The sequence below is a fragment of the Macaca fascicularis genome, chromosome 4, assembly GCF_037993035.2.
Source record: "Macaca fascicularis isolate 582-1 chromosome 4, T2T-MFA8v1.1".
NCBI classification, from domain to species: Eukaryota; Metazoa; Chordata; class Mammalia; order Primates; family Cercopithecidae; genus Macaca; species Macaca fascicularis.
The window spans coordinates 148,209,834-148,229,244 of record NC_088378.1 but is presented as its reverse complement, the minus strand read 5'-3'; the positions used below and the strand labels follow the sequence as shown (position 1 = coordinate 148,229,244).

At 41.2% G+C, this 19,411-nt stretch overlaps 1 protein-coding gene across 3 annotated transcripts; it reads right to left on the bottom strand.

Moving 5' to 3' along the window:
• Positions 1-632: 632 nt before the first annotated feature.
• C4H6orf62 (chromosome 4 C6orf62 homolog) lies at positions 633-16,976 on the bottom strand. Of its 3 annotated transcripts, none has more exons than XM_005553902.4 (5): positions 14,620-16,976; positions 12,227-12,403; positions 10,394-10,516; positions 4,540-4,674; positions 633-2,010 (listed from the first exon to the last, which is right to left on the bottom strand). In XM_005553902.4, exons 1-5 carry the CDS (start codon positions 14,746-14,748, stop codon positions 1,885-1,887), a joined length of 690 nt encoding a protein of 229 aa, XP_005553959.1. In that variant the 5' UTR covers positions 14,749-16,976; the 3' UTR covers positions 633-1,884. The 3 variants fall into 3 exon arrangements, with proteins under 3 accessions (XP_005553959.1, XP_005553960.1, XP_045246506.1); XM_005553903.4 differs by having other exon boundaries at positions 15,965-16,976; XM_045390571.2 differs by lacking the exon at positions 10,394-10,516.
• Positions 16,977-19,411: the final 2,435 nt, after the last annotated feature.

Genomic DNA, 19,411 nt, shown 5'->3' with positions numbered 1-19,411 from the left:
TGTACAGAGAAAATGAAAAAAACGTGGCAAAATAATAAAAATGAGGGTAAAGATCACACAAGAACTTTCATATTACTCTGGCAACTTTTCTAAATTATTCCAAAATAAAAACGTAAACAATGGCTGCCAAAATGCCTAACTTGGTGAACATAAGTATAATTCAATATGGTAAATTAATACAATATGGCAAATTAAGAGATAGACCCTAGAGCCAGCCAGCCTGGTTTTAAATCCTCCACTACTTATGATCTGAGCTTGAGCAAGTTACTTAACCTCTGCATCTATTTCCAGCCAAGGTTGACAGGTTAAGACAAGAGCTTAGAAGAGTACCTGGCTGTAATAAACATTCAAAATGTTATTTCAAATAGATTCTGATTTTTAAGTCAGAGGACACATGAAAGCATTTTGAAATTTAAGAATGGCACTTTCCCATTAAGCAAGGCATAAGGCCAGGTTGCTAACTTTTGAAAGCTGACAGTATGTTCTTGATTCCTATTCTTGAAGTTACACACTCAATTGCCAGGTATTTTTCTTCTGAATTTGCTGTTTAGCCACAGACTGTGAAATGAAGTAATTCCCTAAGGTGACCAGTAGCATCAGTGAAATGGAAAAAAAAAGGTAACACTTCAAACTTTCTGTATTCACCTGAATAGTCAGGGAACTTTCACCTATTTTATTTAGGTTTTCTTTTTTTGTTTTTTTGTTTTTCCAAATTCCAACCAGAAGCTAAATACAATTGGAAACTGGTAAGCACTAGTTTTACTCCAAAGGAGTAGGATCATTCAGATTTACTCCAATAAAAGTATGCAACCCTTAAGCAAAGCTCTTCTTCATTTAAAGGAAAAAAAAAAAAAAACACCTATACAGTAGTCTTTCCTTATGTTCATTGCACAAAATGAGTTCTGCTTTTAGAACTTTGATACTCAATGGTTAATTTTACAATTTAAGATTCCAACTTTATAACCTTTTTCTACTCCAAAACACCCTTTAGTTTTTCTTTAGGATGGTGTAGAAACCAGCATTTCTGCAACAATTCACTGGAATTTTTTTCTTTGTAATAAAAATCTCTTCTCTGTAAAACCAAAAAACAAAACAAAACAAAGTCCTCTACCTATCATAGTTTCTGCAGCTATGAATGTATTTCTCAGTTTTATAGCTGCTTTATAGCTACTTCAGACTCCAGATCTGCTTTAATGAGTATAACTGCATCCACACGCAGCAGAATACTCCTACAATAGCAACTTGGGGAAAGAGATCTGGAAAAAAAAAATACATGAGTACCAGGAAACAAACATGGCCCAGTAAAATATGAGGCAAGAATGCCTACAATGAGATGCGTTTTTCATTTAAGATTTCTTTCCCATGGTTGTATTTTCTTTTTTAAACAACCAGTTCTGGTCATTAGAATGAATCTGACAGTGCTCTGGAACGACTGTGATTATAGCAAAGCTATTGTTTTTAAAAATGTTATTTATACCTGTTACATTCACTTCTCACCCTCTAAATACTGATGACAGATGTAAAAGAGGCAAATACCAGCACAAATGGGAAGACCATAAAAATGAGTATCACCTTGTGCTTTCAGATACATTTAAGCATTTCAGTGTACAATAGTCCTTTCATTTCACATTTTTAGTAAGATACTGATGCAGTGCAGCAAATATGCAAAGCATCTTCTTTCACACAGTCTGTGCACGACATCTAATTTTTAAGTTCTGAGATAAAAATGATTGAAAAAAATCCAGGATGAACGAGTTTCAAAATGCATAGTGTTCTGTGCATGAGTCCATTTTCTTTAAACTCTGAAAGAATAAAGTGGTAAGAAAACAAGAAAAAAAATTGCTGCTGCATTCTCTGATCTTCTCCATTTTGCTGGTCAGTACTCTACTCTGGCATATAAGGACGGAGGTGATCCTCTATGGTGCCAACTGCCCAGTGGGTGAGCTGTTCCTGTGGCAGGTAGAGGCAGATGCTGCATAACTTGAAGATTGTAGCTTTGTTTTTTGGAGTCTGGAAGGGGAAACATTTTAATACTTTTTAAAAATAAAACTTTAGCATAACTGTCACATGAAGTCAACTTCCCACAATTAAGCGTCTTAACATACAGAGTAAGGGACAAATTACAGTCCCTATCCATATTCTAGACAGACAAAATCTTGCCATATAAGATGCAAAAAAAATTTATGCAGAATTAAAAGATAAAAAGTTGGGGAAGTAAACCAGAGACTACTTGCTAGAAGAAATTAAAGCTAAAAGCATTTCATGAGTTTGAAGTCATTTTTACATAGAGGAAGACAAAGCAGATGTGGTAAGAATAGAAGCTAGTGAGAGGATGAAGGAATAGGTAAAAATTTAAGGCTGGGTGTGGTGGTGGTACTCTCAGCACTTTGGGAGGCTGAGTCAGGAGGATTGCTTGAGCCCAGGAGTTCAAGACCATTCTGGGCACCATGAGGAAAACCCACCTCTACAAAAAATACAAAAATTAGCTGGATGTGGTGGCACATGCCTGTAGTCCAGCCACTCGGGAAGCTGAGGTGGATCACCTGTACCCAGGAGGTCAAGGGTATGGTGAGCCATGATCATGCCAGTGTACTCCAGCCTGGTGACAAGAGTGAGACCCTGTCTCAAAAAATAAAAGAAAGATTTAAGCATATCCTGGGGTAAGGGACTAGAAGAAAGCCAAACTGTTACCAGTTAAATCAAAAACCCTTATTTTTAAGAAGTAGTTACCATTTGAACATCCAACTTAACTACAAAGTTCATCTTTTGTTCACTATCTAGCACCTCTAAAAGGCAAAATAAAGACTGACTTTGAAGATGTCTAAAGTAGTCTACAAATGTAAATGAACCTATACATATGTACATATACTTTACTTGTATTAATTTTAAATGTAACAACCTTAGGTTAAATTTAACAACCTTAGGATTATCATTTGTTCAATTTCACAGAAGCAAAATGCTCACTCACAACAGTTACCTGTCCAAGATCACACAGCCAGCAAGTGGATGCATCTAAAAACTAAACTGCAATACTTGGATTGCTGCTTAAAAGGGAAGTGGTTATTTGTTGTTGGCAGTGGTGTTTTGTTTTTTTTTTTTGAGATGGGGTCTCACTGTGTTACTCAGGCAGGAGTGTGTTGGTGCCATCATGGCTCGCTGCAACTCTTAAAATCCTGTGCTCAAGCGATTCTCCCCACCTCAGCCTCCAGAGTAACTAGGACCACAGAGGCATGCCACAATGTCTGGCTAATTTCTTTGATTTTTTGTAGAGATGAGGTCTCACTCTGTTGCCCAGGCTGGTCTTGAACTCTTGGACTCAAGCAATCCTCCCCCATCAGCCTCCCAAAATGCTAGGATTACAAGAGACACTGTACCCAAATGGAAGTGCTTATTTGAAATAAATGTGGATCTTTTAAATAAATGTCACTCATCCTTTTAGATTTAAAAAGTCGGCTGGGCACAGTGGCTCAAGCCTGTAATCCCAGCACTTTGGGAGGCCAAGGCAGGCAGATCACAAGTTCAGGAGAACGAGACCATCCTGGCTAACACGGTAAAACCCCGTCTCTACTAAAAATACAAAAAAAATAAAATAAAAATTAGCCAGGCGTGGTGGCATGCGCCCGTAGTCCCAGTTACTCGGGAGGCTGAGGCAGGAGAATGGTGTGAACCCGGGAGGTGGAGCTTGCAGTGAACTGAGATCCCACCACTGCACTCCAGCCTGGGCGACAGACTCCCTCTCAAAATAAACAAACAAAAAAGAGGGCCAGGTCAGTGCTTCTGGAAACACAATGTGTTTCAAATCACCTGAGGGTTCTGTTTAAAGTGCGGATTCTGATTCGTAGAGTCTGAGAGTCTATATTTTTAACAAGTTCTCAAGTGATGTTTATCCGTTGCCCACACATCTGGTAGAAATGCTTTAGGGCAACAGTTCCCACTACTGTTCACTAGAATCGTGACTTTTAAAAGCTTCGGAGGAGGTGGGTTTTTTCCCTTTTGTTTAAAAACAAAAAAAAAAAAAAAAAAAAAAAAAAAAAGCTTGCCAGGTTGCTGTAAAGTGCAGCAAAATTTGGGAACCATTATTCTACGGTGAGGTCTAGGAAATACTGTTTTAAAAATTCATTTTTTTTGAGACAGGATCTCGTTCTGTCACTCAAGCTGGAGTGTAGTGGCAAGATCTCACTGTAGCCTCCTAAGCTCAAGCAGTCCTCCCCCTTCAGCCTCCCCAGCAGCTGGGACTACAGGCACATGCCACCATGCCTGGCTAGTTTTTATATTTTCTGTAGAGATGAAGTTTCGTCATGTTGCCCAGGCTGGTCTGGAATTCCTGAGCTCAAGCAATATACCCGCCTCGGCTTTCCAAAGTGCTGGGATTACAGGCGTGAGCCACCATGCCCAGCCTATTTTTTTTTTTTTTTTTCAAGTAACTTCAAAAATAATGCAGTGTTTGGGGGACAAAACAAGTAACTTGTATAAAAAACATTTACTAACCAATAAGCTTTTTGAATGAGCCTGTAAGTGGTTTTCAAAAAACCTGCTTACCTGCAAGTGCTGTCTGTCAATGAAGAGAAACACTGACTGGTTAGGATTGTTGACAACGATTCCAGTCTTGTCCTTGCGGCTCAGTACATGCAGAAACTGTTTTTCATAGTCACCGTGATGAAACTCAAATTTGGCCTAAATACAAAATACAACATTTGTATTTAACTTCAAACAAGTTATACTACCTGAAACATCTGCATCTATATGCATATAGCTGTGTTGTCCAATAAAACAGCCAACAGTCAAACGTTATTTCTTCCTCTTTAAAAAACAAATTATGGCAAACCCACAGCTAGTATCACAGGCAAAAATTTAGATTAAAAGGTATTTACAATTCCATTCTTCAGTAACACCAGCCACATTTCAAATGCTCAATGGTCACATGACTACTGGCCACCATTAAGAACAATCTCTTGAGATACAGAACATTTCCTTAATTGTAGAGAATTCCATTGGACAGTACACTCCACGGCGACAGCTGATCGGGAAATTCTCTGAATCAAAATGACTAAATCCTAGTACTCCATGATCATAAAATTGTATTTTCAAACCTACTCAGTCCAAGACTCCCACCATAGTACTTTAAGCCTCAAGGACATCTCTTTTGATTAGGAGGCACATTGTTAATTGCTGTTTCTAAGAAAAAAATAAATAAATGTTTATTCTAACCCTAGCTGCACAACTCACTAGTTACGTGACCTTACGCAGATCCCTTAACTTACCTAAACTTCAGCTTCCTCATCTATAAAATAAAGCCGTAACCCATTTCACAGGACAGTTAAGAGGATTAAATGAAATGTAAAGCCCACAACTGAAATATAGTTCTGCTCCTCACAGATAGGCTATGTTTTTATGTGATTTTTCCCCACAGCTAGCCTTGGGTTGTTTTCAAAAATTTTTGAAGTTATGAAAGACTGTTATCAATTAAGTCAGAACACGCCCTTCAATCTTTTAACATGAGGAAGATCAACTCCATCCTCCCACAAAATATCTGTTGGGCATGGGGAGACACCAAATGCTAGGACATGACCAGGCTTGATGAAGAATTCAAGAAACCTAGACTTAACAATATGATATTTAGGCCGGGCGCGGTGGCTCAAGCCTGTAATCCCAGCACTTTGGGAGGCCGAGACGGGTGGATCACAAGGTCAGGAGATCGAGACCATCCTGGCTAACACGGTGAAACCCCGTCTCTACTAAAAAATACAAAAATCTAGCCGGGCGAGGTGGCGGGCGCCTATAGTCCCAGCTACTCGGGAGGCTGAGGCAGGAGAATGGCGTAAACCTGGGAGGCGGAGCTTGCAGTGAGCTGAGATCCGGCCACTGCACTCCGGCCTGGGCGACAGAGCGAGACTCCGCCTCAAAAAAAAAAAAAAAAAAACAATATGATATTTAGATAATACTGAGTTGTACAAATAATCGTTAGTCCATTTGGTTCAAACAAATTTTACTGCCCTGTTACGTCTAAAACAGTAGGAAATAAGACCATTGAAAAACCAAGTTCCTGCTATGCAGGATTTTATACCTAGGAGCTTTTCTTATAAACCATAACATAAACTATGATATAGCATCACAATACACTACATGTAACATGACACCGAACTGTACTTCCATACAATTCAAATACTAAATTATTCGTATGATCATAACCATATCAAAAGCATGCTATTAGCTACTAAAAAATAGGAATAAGGTTACTTCAGCCTTAACAGGCTTATTACACTGCTGAAGAGGACAAGTACATCCAAATATAAAATCCAACTTGCTTCAATTGCTTTCCCAGAATAAGATGTGATTATTTGTAAAACTCCAATTTTTCCCCCCCTTTTTTTTTTGAGACGGAGTTTCGCTCTTGTTGCCCAGGCTGGAGTGCAATGGCGCAACCTTGGCTCACTGCAACCTCCGCCTCCTGGGTTCAAGCGATTCTCCTGCCTCAGCCTCCCGAGTAGCTGGGATACAGGCATGCACCACCACGCCCAACTAATTTTGTATTCTTAGTAGAGACAGGACTTCTTCATGTTGGTCAGGATGGTCTAAAACTCCTGACCTCAGGTGATCCGCCCTACTCAGCCTCCCAAAGTGTTGGGATTACAGGAGTGAGCCACCGCGCCTGGCCCAAATTCGGTTCTTATCATCAAACTGCTATAGGAGAAAAAAATAAATAACAGTAAGTAACACAGGAACATTATGATTTTGGATTGCACCTTTAAAGATTAAGAGAATTTCCCCAGGACAAGCAGCAATGGTAAGTAATCTGATAAATGCTGACTGGGCATGGTGGCCCAAACCTATAATCCCAGCACTTTGGGAGGCCAAAACAGGAGGATCACTAGAGGCCAGGAGTTTGAGACCAGTCTGGGCAACACAGTGAGATCCTATCTCTACAAAAATAATTAGCTGGGCATGGTGGTGCACACCTGTGGTCCCAGCTACTCATGAGGTTGAGGTGGAAGGATCACTTGGGCCTAGGAGGTCAAGGCTGCAGTGAGCCATGACTGTGCCACTGCACTCCAGCCTGGATGACAGAGTGAGACCCCATTCTCACCATCTAAAATCAAAACAAAACAAAAAAGCCATGCCAGGAAACAGAACCAACACAAAAACAAATGTGTTAAAAACTGATATACTATTCAAGTAACAAAGCTGCAATATGGGAAGTAACCAAGGTGGGTGCAAGAACAGTAATCACACTGAAAGGAGGTTTGAGTGAGACTGAAAAAGGCCTTCCTTATGATTCTATAGCATTTCAATTCTATCATATTGAATATCCACTTATGTGAAAAGAAATGGTGTACACACACAAACACATACACAACTTCTCATAAGCAGCATGAAAGAAGTAATTCCCACAGAAGTAACGAAATATTCTAACAGTCAGGGGAGGAGCTAACCTCGGTAGTAGCATTAATAATGAAAAGAAGAGATATATTTCAGTAGTACCTCCTGGCACTTCATAGTACACTGAAGAACTCACTATTTAAAAACAATCCTTATTCTGGTTCCGATTATATCCTCACTGCCCAAATTTTCAGATTTTAAAGTGCTTCAAAAGGCCAGGCACCGTGACTCATATCTGTAATCTCAGCACTTTGGGAGGCTGAGGCAAGAGGATCACTTGAACCCAGGAGTTCAAGACCAGTCTGGGCAACAAAGCGACACCCCATCTCTGCAAAAAATTAATTAAATTTTAAAAAATAAGTAAAGTGCTTTAAGAGTCAAAAAAAAAAAAAAAGAGGCCTGTGAGTTAAAATTTACTATTCCTTTTCTCATTTTCTTTGAGAAAGAACTAAGTGAGTTGTATTTAAGGCCCCTCATACAGGATATTCATACATTTCAAATTACTTCAGAAAAGCAAATTAGTTCTTACAATATTAACCTACTTACTGCAGTTGAATTCTAAAGTTATTACCTACATCATACTGCTTACATTCAGTCCAGAATTTTAAGATTCTATAATTAACAGAGGTAACTTTTCACAGTACAGGGTGGTGAGTTAAAAGCATAGTCAGTCCAGGCTTTTATCCTATTTAACTGCCTTGGGCCTTATTTACCTAATTTCTGTCTCAGTTTCCTCCTATCTACCACCCAGTTATTTTAAGGACTGAGATTAAATATATATAAAGTAAGAGAAAGTCTAAGGCCGGGTGTGGTGGCTCATGCCTGTACTCCTACCACTTTGGGAGGCCAAGCCAGGCAGATCACTTGAGGTCAAGAGTACAAGACCAGCCTGGCCAACGTGGCAAAACCCTGTCTCAAAAAAAAAAAAAAAAGTACAAATATTAGCTGCGCGCCTGTAATCCCAGCTACTCAGGAGGCTGAGGCACAAGAATGGCTCAAACCTGCAAGGCAGAAGTTGCAGTGAGCCAAGATCACGCCACCACACTCCAGCTTGGGCAACAGAGCAAAACCCTGTCTCAAAAAAAGGACAGGCAAAAAGGAAAAAGCTGGCTCACACCTGTAATCCCAGCATTTTGGGAGGCCGAGGCGGGCGAATCACGAGGTCAAGAGATCCAAACCATCCTGGCCAACATGGTGAACACCCGTCTCTACTAAATGTACAAAAATTAGCTGGGTGTGGTGGCATGTCCCTGTAGACCCAGGGAGGTTGAGGCAGAAGAAATCACTTGAACCCAGGAGGCAGAGGTTGAAAGGAGGCGGAGGTTGCAGTGAGCCAAGATCACGCTACTGCACTCCAATCTGGCAACAGAGTGGGACTCCATCTCAAGAGAAAAAGAAAAAAAAAAAAAAAGCAGAAGCCTAGTACAGTCAACTCTCAATAAACATCAGCCATGACTTCAAAGAGTACTTGACACAAGACTAAAGTTAACTATTTCGAATAAGGTCCCAGTGGGAAAGGCGGGGTATCAGAAATTTGAAAACATACTGTAATACGCAGACCTACATTTTTCCAATGGAAAATCCTTAACTAAAAAACCGAATCTTAACACCACCTCCAGAAAGTAGATAGAGTTATCAGCCCTGTTCTGAGAACTTTAAATATGCCTTTTCTATTCCTGTTTTCATGCCTTTTATATTCATTTTCTCCAGTATTCTTGTCAGATATCATCCATTAAATGACAGAAATACAGATGCTCCACAACTTGTGATGTTACATCCTGATAAACCCAGTGTAAGTTACACGTATTTTAAATCAAAAAGTGACTTTTTAACTTAAAACAATTCCAATTTACAATGAGTTTACCTGGATGTAGTCCCACCATAAATCAAGGAGCACAATGAATTGATATGGCTTTCACATCATGGTAAAGTTGAAAAATCTTAAGTTGAACCATTGGAAGTCAGGGGAATCTGTATACAGTACTTTCACATGTATAACCAAAGGATTATCTTTAGAACTCAGCTGAATTAATTTTAACACATTAAAAATGATTATTATTAGAGCTTATGTGTAGCAACATTACCATGGGGGCGGGAGAGTATATCAACTTATACAGTCTGTGAAAAATATAAGCACCACAAAGATACTTCAGGGTAATAAACAGAAGCAAAAGTTTTAAATTACAAATAATCCTCACAATTAGCTTAAAATAAAGCCTTCTAATATTTGATTTAGTATACTTAAAATGAGTCCTTAATGTCATCATTTTTCTGCTTATAAAAGTATACTTAAGAAAATTGTGGCAATATATGCCATAAATTATAAAGGAAACATATATGTAAACACATATAATAAAAAAGGAAAGTTAGCTACACCTGACCTACAACCAAGCACAACTAACACTTTGGTGGACCTCCATCTTCTATGCATGCAAATATACTATAAATAAAACTAGGTTCAATATGAGTAAATGCCCTTAACACTAGAGGGGGGTTTCACTTGAGGAATGGCCGGTATACCATGACAAACAGTCAAAAGTCAGCAAGATTTTAAGGTTAAGAATGACTACTAAATTTACTTCTTTCCTCTATAATTTTATATACAAATCAACTTCTAGAAAATGATTTCTTCACACATTTCAGATCACACTCCTTTGGGAAGCAGCAGAGTTAAATATACTGTTTTAGAAGGATGTGTGGTGAAGGCTACAAGAGTTACAGATCTCAGAAGCTCATGTGTCGGCCCCTCTATAAGTCAATAAATGTCCACTTCAAAAGATTTTCTCTAGCCATAACTTCAAAGCCACACTGGGCAGGTGGGACCACCACAATGTCAAGAGATTCTATAATCCAAGTGCTTTCTTCTCTTGCATCACAATACTCTAAATAGGGGGGACTCGTGAAATAAAACTATCAGAAACCATATTCCCAAAGAATTTATCAAGTTAGACCCTATTATATTCTAGTAGTTTTCACATACTGAAATACTCATCACACTTATTTTAGACCAAAATACCTGAACAGGCCTAAAAGGCTCATCAGATTCCTTCCACCTAGAAAACAGGAGACAGACAATTTTTTCAATATCATTCCGAGGCCAAAGAATGAAATCCATCTCCTGAGTACAGCCAATTACATCCTATAAAATGAGGAGGAAAAAAAGAGTTTACTTTTAAAGAAACAGCTACATCAAGCAATGTCACAAATTATAGGGTTTCCCTACAAAAACATTTTATAAGTACAAAAGACCTACCATATATCATTTTATATCTTAGGAAGTAAACATAATAGTTTATAATCTGAATAGCTCATGATGTAATTTTTTATTTTTGGAGAGGGTCCCTCTCTGTGGCCCAGGCTGGAGTGCAATGGCGCAATCTCTGCTTACTGCAACTTCCGCCTACCAGGTTCAACTGATTCTCGTGACTTAGCCTCCCAAATGGCCGGGATTACAAGTGTGTGCCACCATGCCCAGCTAATATTTTTTGTATTTTTAACACAGACGGGGTTTCACCACATCGGCCAGGCTGGTCTCGAACTCCTGACCTCAGGTGATCCACCCACTTCAGCCTCCCAAAGTGTTGGGATTACAGGCGTTAAGTCACTGTGCCTGGCCCTAATTTTTTTATCTTGCAGAGAGTCACATACACTCAGTCCAATGCTCCTAACACCAAGACCCAGATTAATCAGTGCATAGAGAAAACTCCAACAAAATCTCTGATATCTGTTGTGTTGTCAGACCCTGAAACTTTATTTCCACCTTTAAAAATCAGAATCTATTTAACAAAGATGTCTTAGAACTCCTAATATGAATCACTATCCTATTATAGTTGAAATACTATTTTTATGTTGATAGGAAACTACTTTTCTCCATTCCTGACTTCTGCTTCATTACTATAGCCAGCGTATTAATTTTTGAAGGTCCACAAATCTCTTCCAGACCAGTACGTGGTTATCACCAGCATTCTCCCCAAGTAACTGTGGGGATATCTTGGTTCAGGTATGCCCAGATTAACTTTTAATATGTTGCAGAAGTTTACAAAGCTGGAAACACCTCCTTATATTCATATTCCCCCCAAAAAAGGAAATACAATAAACGGAGATATAAGACATGTATCCACAATAGTAATACACACGATTATGAGCCTAATACAACAAAGTTTCCCATGTTTTACTCAAGGTCAAATTCTAAAAAACAAACCTACTTTAAAAATTTTTAAACTTTATGTATAACACTTAAATCATTAAAAATAGTTGGCTACTGGCTGGGTGCAGTGGCTCACACCTGTAATCTCAGCACTTTGGGAGGTCAAGGCAGGAGGATGACTTGAGGTCAGGAGTTCCAGACCAGCCTAGCCAACACGGCAAAACCCCGTCTCTACTAAAAATACAAAAAATTAGCCAAGCATGGTGGCACACAACTGTAGTCCCTACTCCCAGCCACTCAGGAGGCTAAGGCAGAGGCATCATTTGAATACGCGGGGGCAGAGGCTGCCGTGAGCCAAGATCACGCCACTGCACTCCAGCCTCAGCAAAAGAGCAAAACTTTGTCTCAAAAAAAAAAAAAAAAAGTCCGTGATCATCAACACCTAACACGGATTAAAGAAATTCCTTTCTATACTTTATCCACATAAGAATGGTCTGGGGTAAAAAAAATGTCTTTTTCTAATCCTATAAACATAGTGCTTTAAAGTCACGATCCCAGTTATCAACATGGCACAAAGACAAATTTACCCTTAGAGACTGGTCACTATCATAACTACCCACTTTAAGGGGGGATTGGGGAGGTGGGAAACGCAAGGTTAATCCACAGAAACTTTATCAAGTCAAGACTTAAGGCAGAACTTACCCTTCTCATAGACTGATATCGAGGAGCATGGAGCTGTACCACATCCTTCTGTAAAAGCTCTAGGGAACTTTCCAAGGAATAGCTGGAATCTCGCACACCTTTCAGGATATTTTCTTCGTAATTATTTGTCATGACTGGTATAACCTCAGACACTTCAAAAAGTGCTGACTTTTTCTTCTAAAAGAAAAGAAAATGGTGTATTAACCCACAGGGAGCACAGCCTTTTAACACTCTTCATATTACAATGTCATGTAACATTAACTCCACAAAATTCTTAACTGTCTGAAATAACTTATATACTGAAAACACATGTTCAGATAGGTAATTTGTTCTGTTCCTCTCCTACCCTCCCCCTCCAACCATACATGTACAAGCTATCATTTGAATGTTTAATGCTTGAGTTTTATAGCATAATGGTATCCATAGCATTATTCTGGACACTATTTCTTAAAATTAAAAATCTCACCAGTTTTAAAACAACGCTATTCAGACAAATGAATTGCTTCATTCCTATGGGTGGGTTTTTTTGTTTTTTTTTTTTTTTTTGAGATGGAGTCTCGCTGTGTTGCCCAGGCTAGAGTGCAGTGGCACGATCTTGGCTCACTGCAACCTCTGCCTCCTGGGTTCGAGGGACTCTCCTGCCTCAGCCTCCCGAGTAGCTGGGATTACAGGCCTGCGGCACCACATCTGGCAAATTTTTGTATTTTCAGTAGAGACGGGGTTTCACCATGTTGGTCAAACTGGCCTTGGACTCCTGACCTCAAGTGATCCGCCTGCCTCAGCCTCCCAAAGTGCTGGGATTACAGGCGTGAGCCACCGCACCCAGCCAAAACCATCAATATTTGAAAGACTAAAAAAAAGCACACCAAGTTATCTTTTAACACTAGTCGAGACTAAGTTCGCATCACAAAACTACTTTTTGAAATTCTATACTATTAAGTATATATCATGAATTATTCAGGGCAACTGCATGGACACTGTCCATTCACAGAATAAAACCAGATTATCATTGGTGTTAAAGAATTAGATGGTGCAATCTGGGGCAATGTATAGATTAAATACAAAGATCTGGTCTCATCACTTATTATCTTGGATTAATGAAGATCCAAGATATGCTCCAATCATTCCAAGATATGCTCTTGGAAGAGCATACATTATATCATCTTCAACTAAAATCCAATCTCATCAATTCTGAGTCAGCTTGTCAACAAAACAAAAGTGGAGATATAAGTCCTTGATACCACCCAATCTTGGGACAGTCACTTCAAAAATTACTTTAAAATCACTTCACAACACTATACTTCAGCAGCTAAGATTGTTCTTAAATACAAATAACCTTTTAGGAGTTAAGAGTTGGGGCTATGCATGGCAGCTCCTGCCTGTAATCCCAGCACTTTAGAACACCACAACAGGAGGATCACTTTAGCCCAGGAGTTCAAGACTAGCCTGGGCAACACAGTGAGGCCTGTCTCAGCAACAAAAATAAGTAAATAAAAGAGTTAAACAGTAGGGGAAAACCTGGGAAACTTCCAGATACTAAATAGATACCACACTAAGACTGTATTTCTGATATGAAATTAGCTAACAATTTAAGCACCAAAATTCAAGCAGCACTTCCTTATATTCATAACCTCATCTCCGGTGAAATAAGCCTTGTTGATAATTTAAGAAAACGTTCACTTTAAGTTGCAAAAATTACTGCTTTTATCATCCCATCCTTGACTACTCACAACTCACTGTTTGCTATTTAACTGTGGAACTAATTCGGATTAAGACCTCTACCGCCCCTAAAAATGAAACTTCTTCTAGGTCATTTTGAATTTTTAAAAACTGTACTTCTATACGAGGCAAAATGAACTCTAAGTAAAAAAGAAAATCACACTTCTAAACACAAATTAACCATTTCAGTATTTAATTGCTCCTAAAAGTTAAGGTGCACTCTACTTCATTAAATGTATGAGAAAAAGTTACCTACATTACGGAGTTTAAGAAACAGACTAACTTTAGCATATAAACACTCTAATTACGATTTAACATTTCAAGCATCTTATTTATACTCTACATTAGATAATCTTTAAATTCCGTCCTAAGGTTTCCTATGTTAACTCCACATAAAATTTTATAATGTTGCCCACCCCATGTCAACTCAGTGTATACTACTATTAAGCTTCACACTCAAATTTACTTCCAAACCAAGAAACGCTCAAGGATCTTTTCGTATGCTGCAACTGCTCAATTCACAGAATCACCCCTAAGGGTGAAAAACAGAGCATACAAAGCAGACTTTTTTCAACCACTCTTTAACCTAATATTCATAATAATTTAAGAGTAACAAATAATACACACTTACAAAAATCACTTGTGCTAATTCACCATTAAGAACTTTAAATTACCTTCTCCTTGAATACAAACGCAATATACATCTTGAAGTCAAACTGGTCAGCTAGAGATTCTTTTTTCTTTCTAAGCTGAGCACGTAGTCTGTTCAGAGCTTGTTTCTTCCGGGAGTTTGGGTCCCCCATTTTGAAATACAGGTGGTACTAAAGCCTTTGGAAATTGTCACTAAACTATGGGCACTTTTTCTTAAGACTCAAGTACAACAGAAACAAGTCATTTTTTTTCCTGCTAATATGATTGAATAGCGAAAATCACGACTGTAACCCAAAAACTGCACCTTCTGGCAATATTAGCAGACTGTCATATTACAGGGTCAAGAAACAAAAGCTGCTGTCCAGTCATGTTTGGACAATAACGTTTGGGGTCAGACGGGAAAAAGGGAGGGAAGAAAGGAAAGAAAGAGGAGAAAATACTTCAACTAACTTTCTGGAAAACACATTTGGCTTAACTGCCAAAATAAAGGCTTTGCGGAGAAATGAAAAGCCTATAATCAGGATTTAGGTGTGCAATAAAACACAGCTGACACCAGACCAATCCCTAAAATCCATCCGGATTTTCCCCTCTTTTTAGAAAAGGGATTAAGAAAAGGAACAGGGAGGGGGGCAAGTGTGATCCTTGCTTTCCAAAAAAAACAAAAAACAAAAAGAAAACTCACCAAAACCAAAACAAAAACCAAAACAAAACACCAAAAACAGGGTAGGTGAATGAAACTGAAATATCCAATTAGATTTTACCCAGCCAGCTCCATGGCTGTAGTACCTAATTCTTAGTTATTTCAGATTTCACTATTGCTATGTATTGTCAGTGCTTGTTATTGATTACACTTGGTGGTGAGCGTAGAGAAAAGTGCAAAATCAGTAGAGAAGGAAAGGGAGAGGTACAGGGTTTCCCTGCAATCAACTACAGTGTATACCGGGGGCGGGCAGCTGTTGCCCAAAGGAGCCATGAGAAAAAACAGCGGAGTCATTACCAACTTCCCCATCACCCACATTTTCACCCTCTGGCGGCTGCTAACGCTGCTGCCAAGGAGAATCATGATGGCAAAAGGAAAAGGGGTATATAATACGGTATTAATTACTCCGGCTCTGTGGTTAGACCTGATTAATGCCCGGGTTCCCAACACCCCCAGCCTGCAACTAGTCCTACATTCCCCAAGGGAGACTTCCCTGTGGATTTGCCCCCGTTCAAGATGATGGGGAGTGCGATTTATCTTCTTGTGAGCATTGCCGAGGCAAAGGTGGCGGGTTCTTCTCCCAAATCCCAGGCGGTGCCCGGAGACCACCTGCCTTCCACCCCTCCAGGTCCCACCCCCACCCCTTGCCTTCAGCGGCAGCGACTCACTCGCACCACGGGAGACACAGGATCACTCAGGTTTTCACTCATTTCATCGTGGAAACAATTCCCGCCCGGGTGGAGTAGGCGGGAGAGGGTAAATGGGAAGGTTCAGTGGGGAAAAAAAGAAAATAATTGTGTTAATATTACTTCTAAAGTAAGCCCACCCACCCTCCCCCCCAAAAATTAAGTTCCCGGATTAGCTCTCTCTCGTTGAACAGACCATGTTTCCAGAGTTTGGATTGTTTAGGGTGGGGTCGTTAGTTTGTTTCCCGAGGGGCAGGGGGTGGAACTGAGGCAGTTAGGGCAGGGTGGGTGACAGGGAAATCCCCTCCCTGTCCCCGCGAAGCCCGGGACTCACGGACCGACTCTCGGGCGGGGTTTGGGCCCTCTAGCCGCAGCCTGCGGGCGGAGCGGTGGCGGCGGCGGAAGAGGCGGCGGCGGCGGCGGGGGCGCTGCTCGTAGCACGGGCAGGAGCCATGTCAAGAGAAAACCACCAGCCAACTGAGCCCCTCCATCCCCGCTGCAGTGCGCACTGTGACTGGACCGCCCGCGCTGCTGCCGCCGCTCAGCCCCCACCTGGGACCCATAGTCTGGCTCGGCGCCCTGGGCGGCGACGGAGGGGAAGGACGCGGAGACAGCGGCAACAGGGAGAGAAAAAGAAAAAGAGGAAAAACGAGAAGAAAGATGGGGAGTTGGATCGGTACTGGCGGAGGAGGGGGAAGGGAAAGGAAGCCCTGCGCTAAGGGTCAGCGAAGTAACCCCCCAAAATAAAGTTATTTCAGTTCAAGCATCTGCTCTTGAGTCTTTCTTCCCCCTACAGTCGGATTCCGGCTCTCAGAAAAAGTCGAGGAGACCCGGAGGGGGGAAAAGCCGAAGCTGTTGGTGAGCCTCCGCGGCGGTATTGCCTCGTTCCCCCCCCCACCGGTGGCTGCAGAAGCGGCGACGGCCTCGGGCGCCTCCCGGGTCCGGGGCAGAGTCGCGTTTGAGAAAGAACCGAGAACAAACAACTTAAAATGGCAGCGAGGCCGCTGCGTCACCCGCCTCTCACCGGCACCGCCCCGGTGTGACTGCGACTGCGCGTCCTCTGGGACCCCACCATTTGCACAGAATCAAAGGGGGAGAAAGGATTGGAGGTGGGAAACTTTACAAGGTTATCGAAAAACAGGAAAACAGATCAAGAGGACAGAATAGCAGTAGGTCTTTTAAAAGTTGAGTCTTTGAATTTAACCTTTCCATTTCAGTAATCTCGCCTCAAAAGGGAGTTTGAGTGTTGAGACGCCTCTCTCCTCCAGTATGGAGTGTCCAAGGGGCGTGGAAAGGGTCTCCCCGCCACTCCTCCGCCCCCCTTCTTCAGGAAGTCCCGGTCTCCTGAGTTGGCTCTTCGCCCCGCCCCGATGACATCATAAAAGCACGCCCTCTACCAGCCTCAACAAAACACCCGGATGGAGTCGCACTTCCCGAGTCTCGTCAGCCTCTCAGAGTCGGGCTGGGCGCGGGACAGAGCCGAACCAGCGACCTGGGCGGGCCAAAACTGGGGAAGTGGGCGGAGAGTGGGCGAGCGTAGGGGCGGAGCAAAGAAGGAAAAGGAGAGTGTGTGTTGGAAGATTGGAAGATTCTTATTTCGATTCTTATAATTGTTAGTTCTTCTTGGGGTCGCTCCCGCGGTATCCTGCGGCAGCAAACCCAGAACTCATTTCGACACCTGTAATTTAAACGGCGTGCTGGAGCAGATGTCTCATATTAGTGCCACTTGCCTCTGTCCCCACCCCGCCACGTGCGCAGGCAGGGAGGGCGGTCCTCAAGCTTCGAACAAGGTCAAAGACCTTGTACAGACGTTGCTGCTGTGGCTTAGGAGAGGAGCAGTCCAGTCCGACTCGTGGATTTTTACCCACTGCTGTCAGAACACACTTTCTGTTAGGATCCCCCAGGACCTCAGACTTACAGCCTGCCCCTTAGGTGGTTCACTGTCTTCAACGAAACGTTTGCTGCCGAATCGCACGTCCTTGGCCCAAAGAGTCCATTTTTCAAAGCTCCCATGTGCTCATTAAAACACAGTTATGTAAGTACTTAGCAAAGGTCAATACTCCACATAAGCAATGCTTATGTGCTCATTGGCTACTCTGCTGAGATTTTAGAAGTCCATTGGGACCCCAATTACTACTTTTCACTTCGTGAAGTCAAAATAGATCAGCTGTAATGACATTATTTCAGCCATGAGCCAAAAGAATAACTGGTACTCACCCTTTAATATAAATTGTCCAGAACCAAAGGATGAGAGTCCTGAGGTTTCCAAATAACTTCTAATATCGGGAAGATAAAGCTTGCATTTTGCTAGTGCTTTGCTGATTTGTTTTCAAAATCATGTAACTATGGAAAGCTCACAGGGATAAAACTGAAAATGTCACGTAGTTTAGGGCATTGGTTTATAAAAGAAAGATTTTTAAAAGTAAGCCGAGCACGGTGGCTCACGCCTGTAATCCCAACACTTTGGGAGACCGAGGCAGGCGGATCACCTAAGGTCAGGAGTTCGAGACCAGCCTGGCCAACATGGTGAAACCTCGTCTCTACAAAAAATACTAAAATCAGCCGGGCGTGGTGGCAGGCGTCTGCAGCCCCAGCTACTCGGGAGGCTGAGGCAGGAGAATCGCTTGAACCCGGGAGGCGGAGGTTGCAGTGAGCCGAGATCGCACCATTGCACTGCAGCCTGGGCAACAGAATGAGACTCCGTTGGAAAAAAAAAAAAACACAGATATGAGACACACGAGCCAGTATGATCTTCAGGTGATCTGCCTGCCTCAGCCTCCCAAAATGTTGGGATTACAGGCATGAGCCACCGTTCCCAGCTGGCTTATATGTTCTTGACCTGGCCCTGGCTTGTATGCATGATCAACTTCATGGAAGAATTTTTAAAATAACAGCTTTATTAAAATATAATTCACATACCATATTTACCTACTTGAAATGTACAATCCAATGGTTTTTAATATATTCAGTGTTGTGCAGCCATCACATTACCCCAAAAAGAAACTCTGTACCCATTAGCAGTCACTTCTAATTTATGTTCTGTCTATATATTTGCCTTTTCTGAAATTTCATATAAATGAAATCATTTAATATGTGTGTGGTCTTTTGTGACTGACTTCTTCACTTAGCATAATGTTTTCAAGGTTCATCCATGTTGTAGCATGTATCAGTACTTAATTCCTTTTTATTGTGGAATAATATTGCATTGTATGAATATTCTATATTTATTCATTCATCAGTTGATGGACATTTGAGTTGTTTCTTCCTTTTGGCTGTTATAAATAATGCTGCTATGAACATTTACTTAAAAGCTTTTGTGTAGACATATGTTTTGAATTCTCTTGGGCATATACATAGGAGTAGAATTACTGGGATATATGTTAACTCTGTCTTTAACCATGTGAGAAACTGCCAGATGTCTTCCAAGTT

What these genes read in the sequence shown, in the direction of transcription:
- C4H6orf62 (XM_005553902.4), bottom strand. Translation starts at nt 14,748, where the DNA reads ATGGGGGACCCAAACTCCCGGAAGAAACAAGCTCTGAACAGACTACGT. An exon ending in AGCCTTTTAGGCCTGTTCAG is followed by an intron (nt 4,675 to 10,393) that starts GTATTTTGGTCT and finishes TTTTGTATTTAG; the next exon opens with GCCAAATTTGAGTTTCATCA. An exon ending in TTGACAGACAGCACTTGCAG is followed by an intron (nt 2,011 to 4,539) that starts GTAAGCAGGTTT and finishes TTCCCCTTCCAG; the next exon opens with ACTCCAAAAAACAAAGCTAC.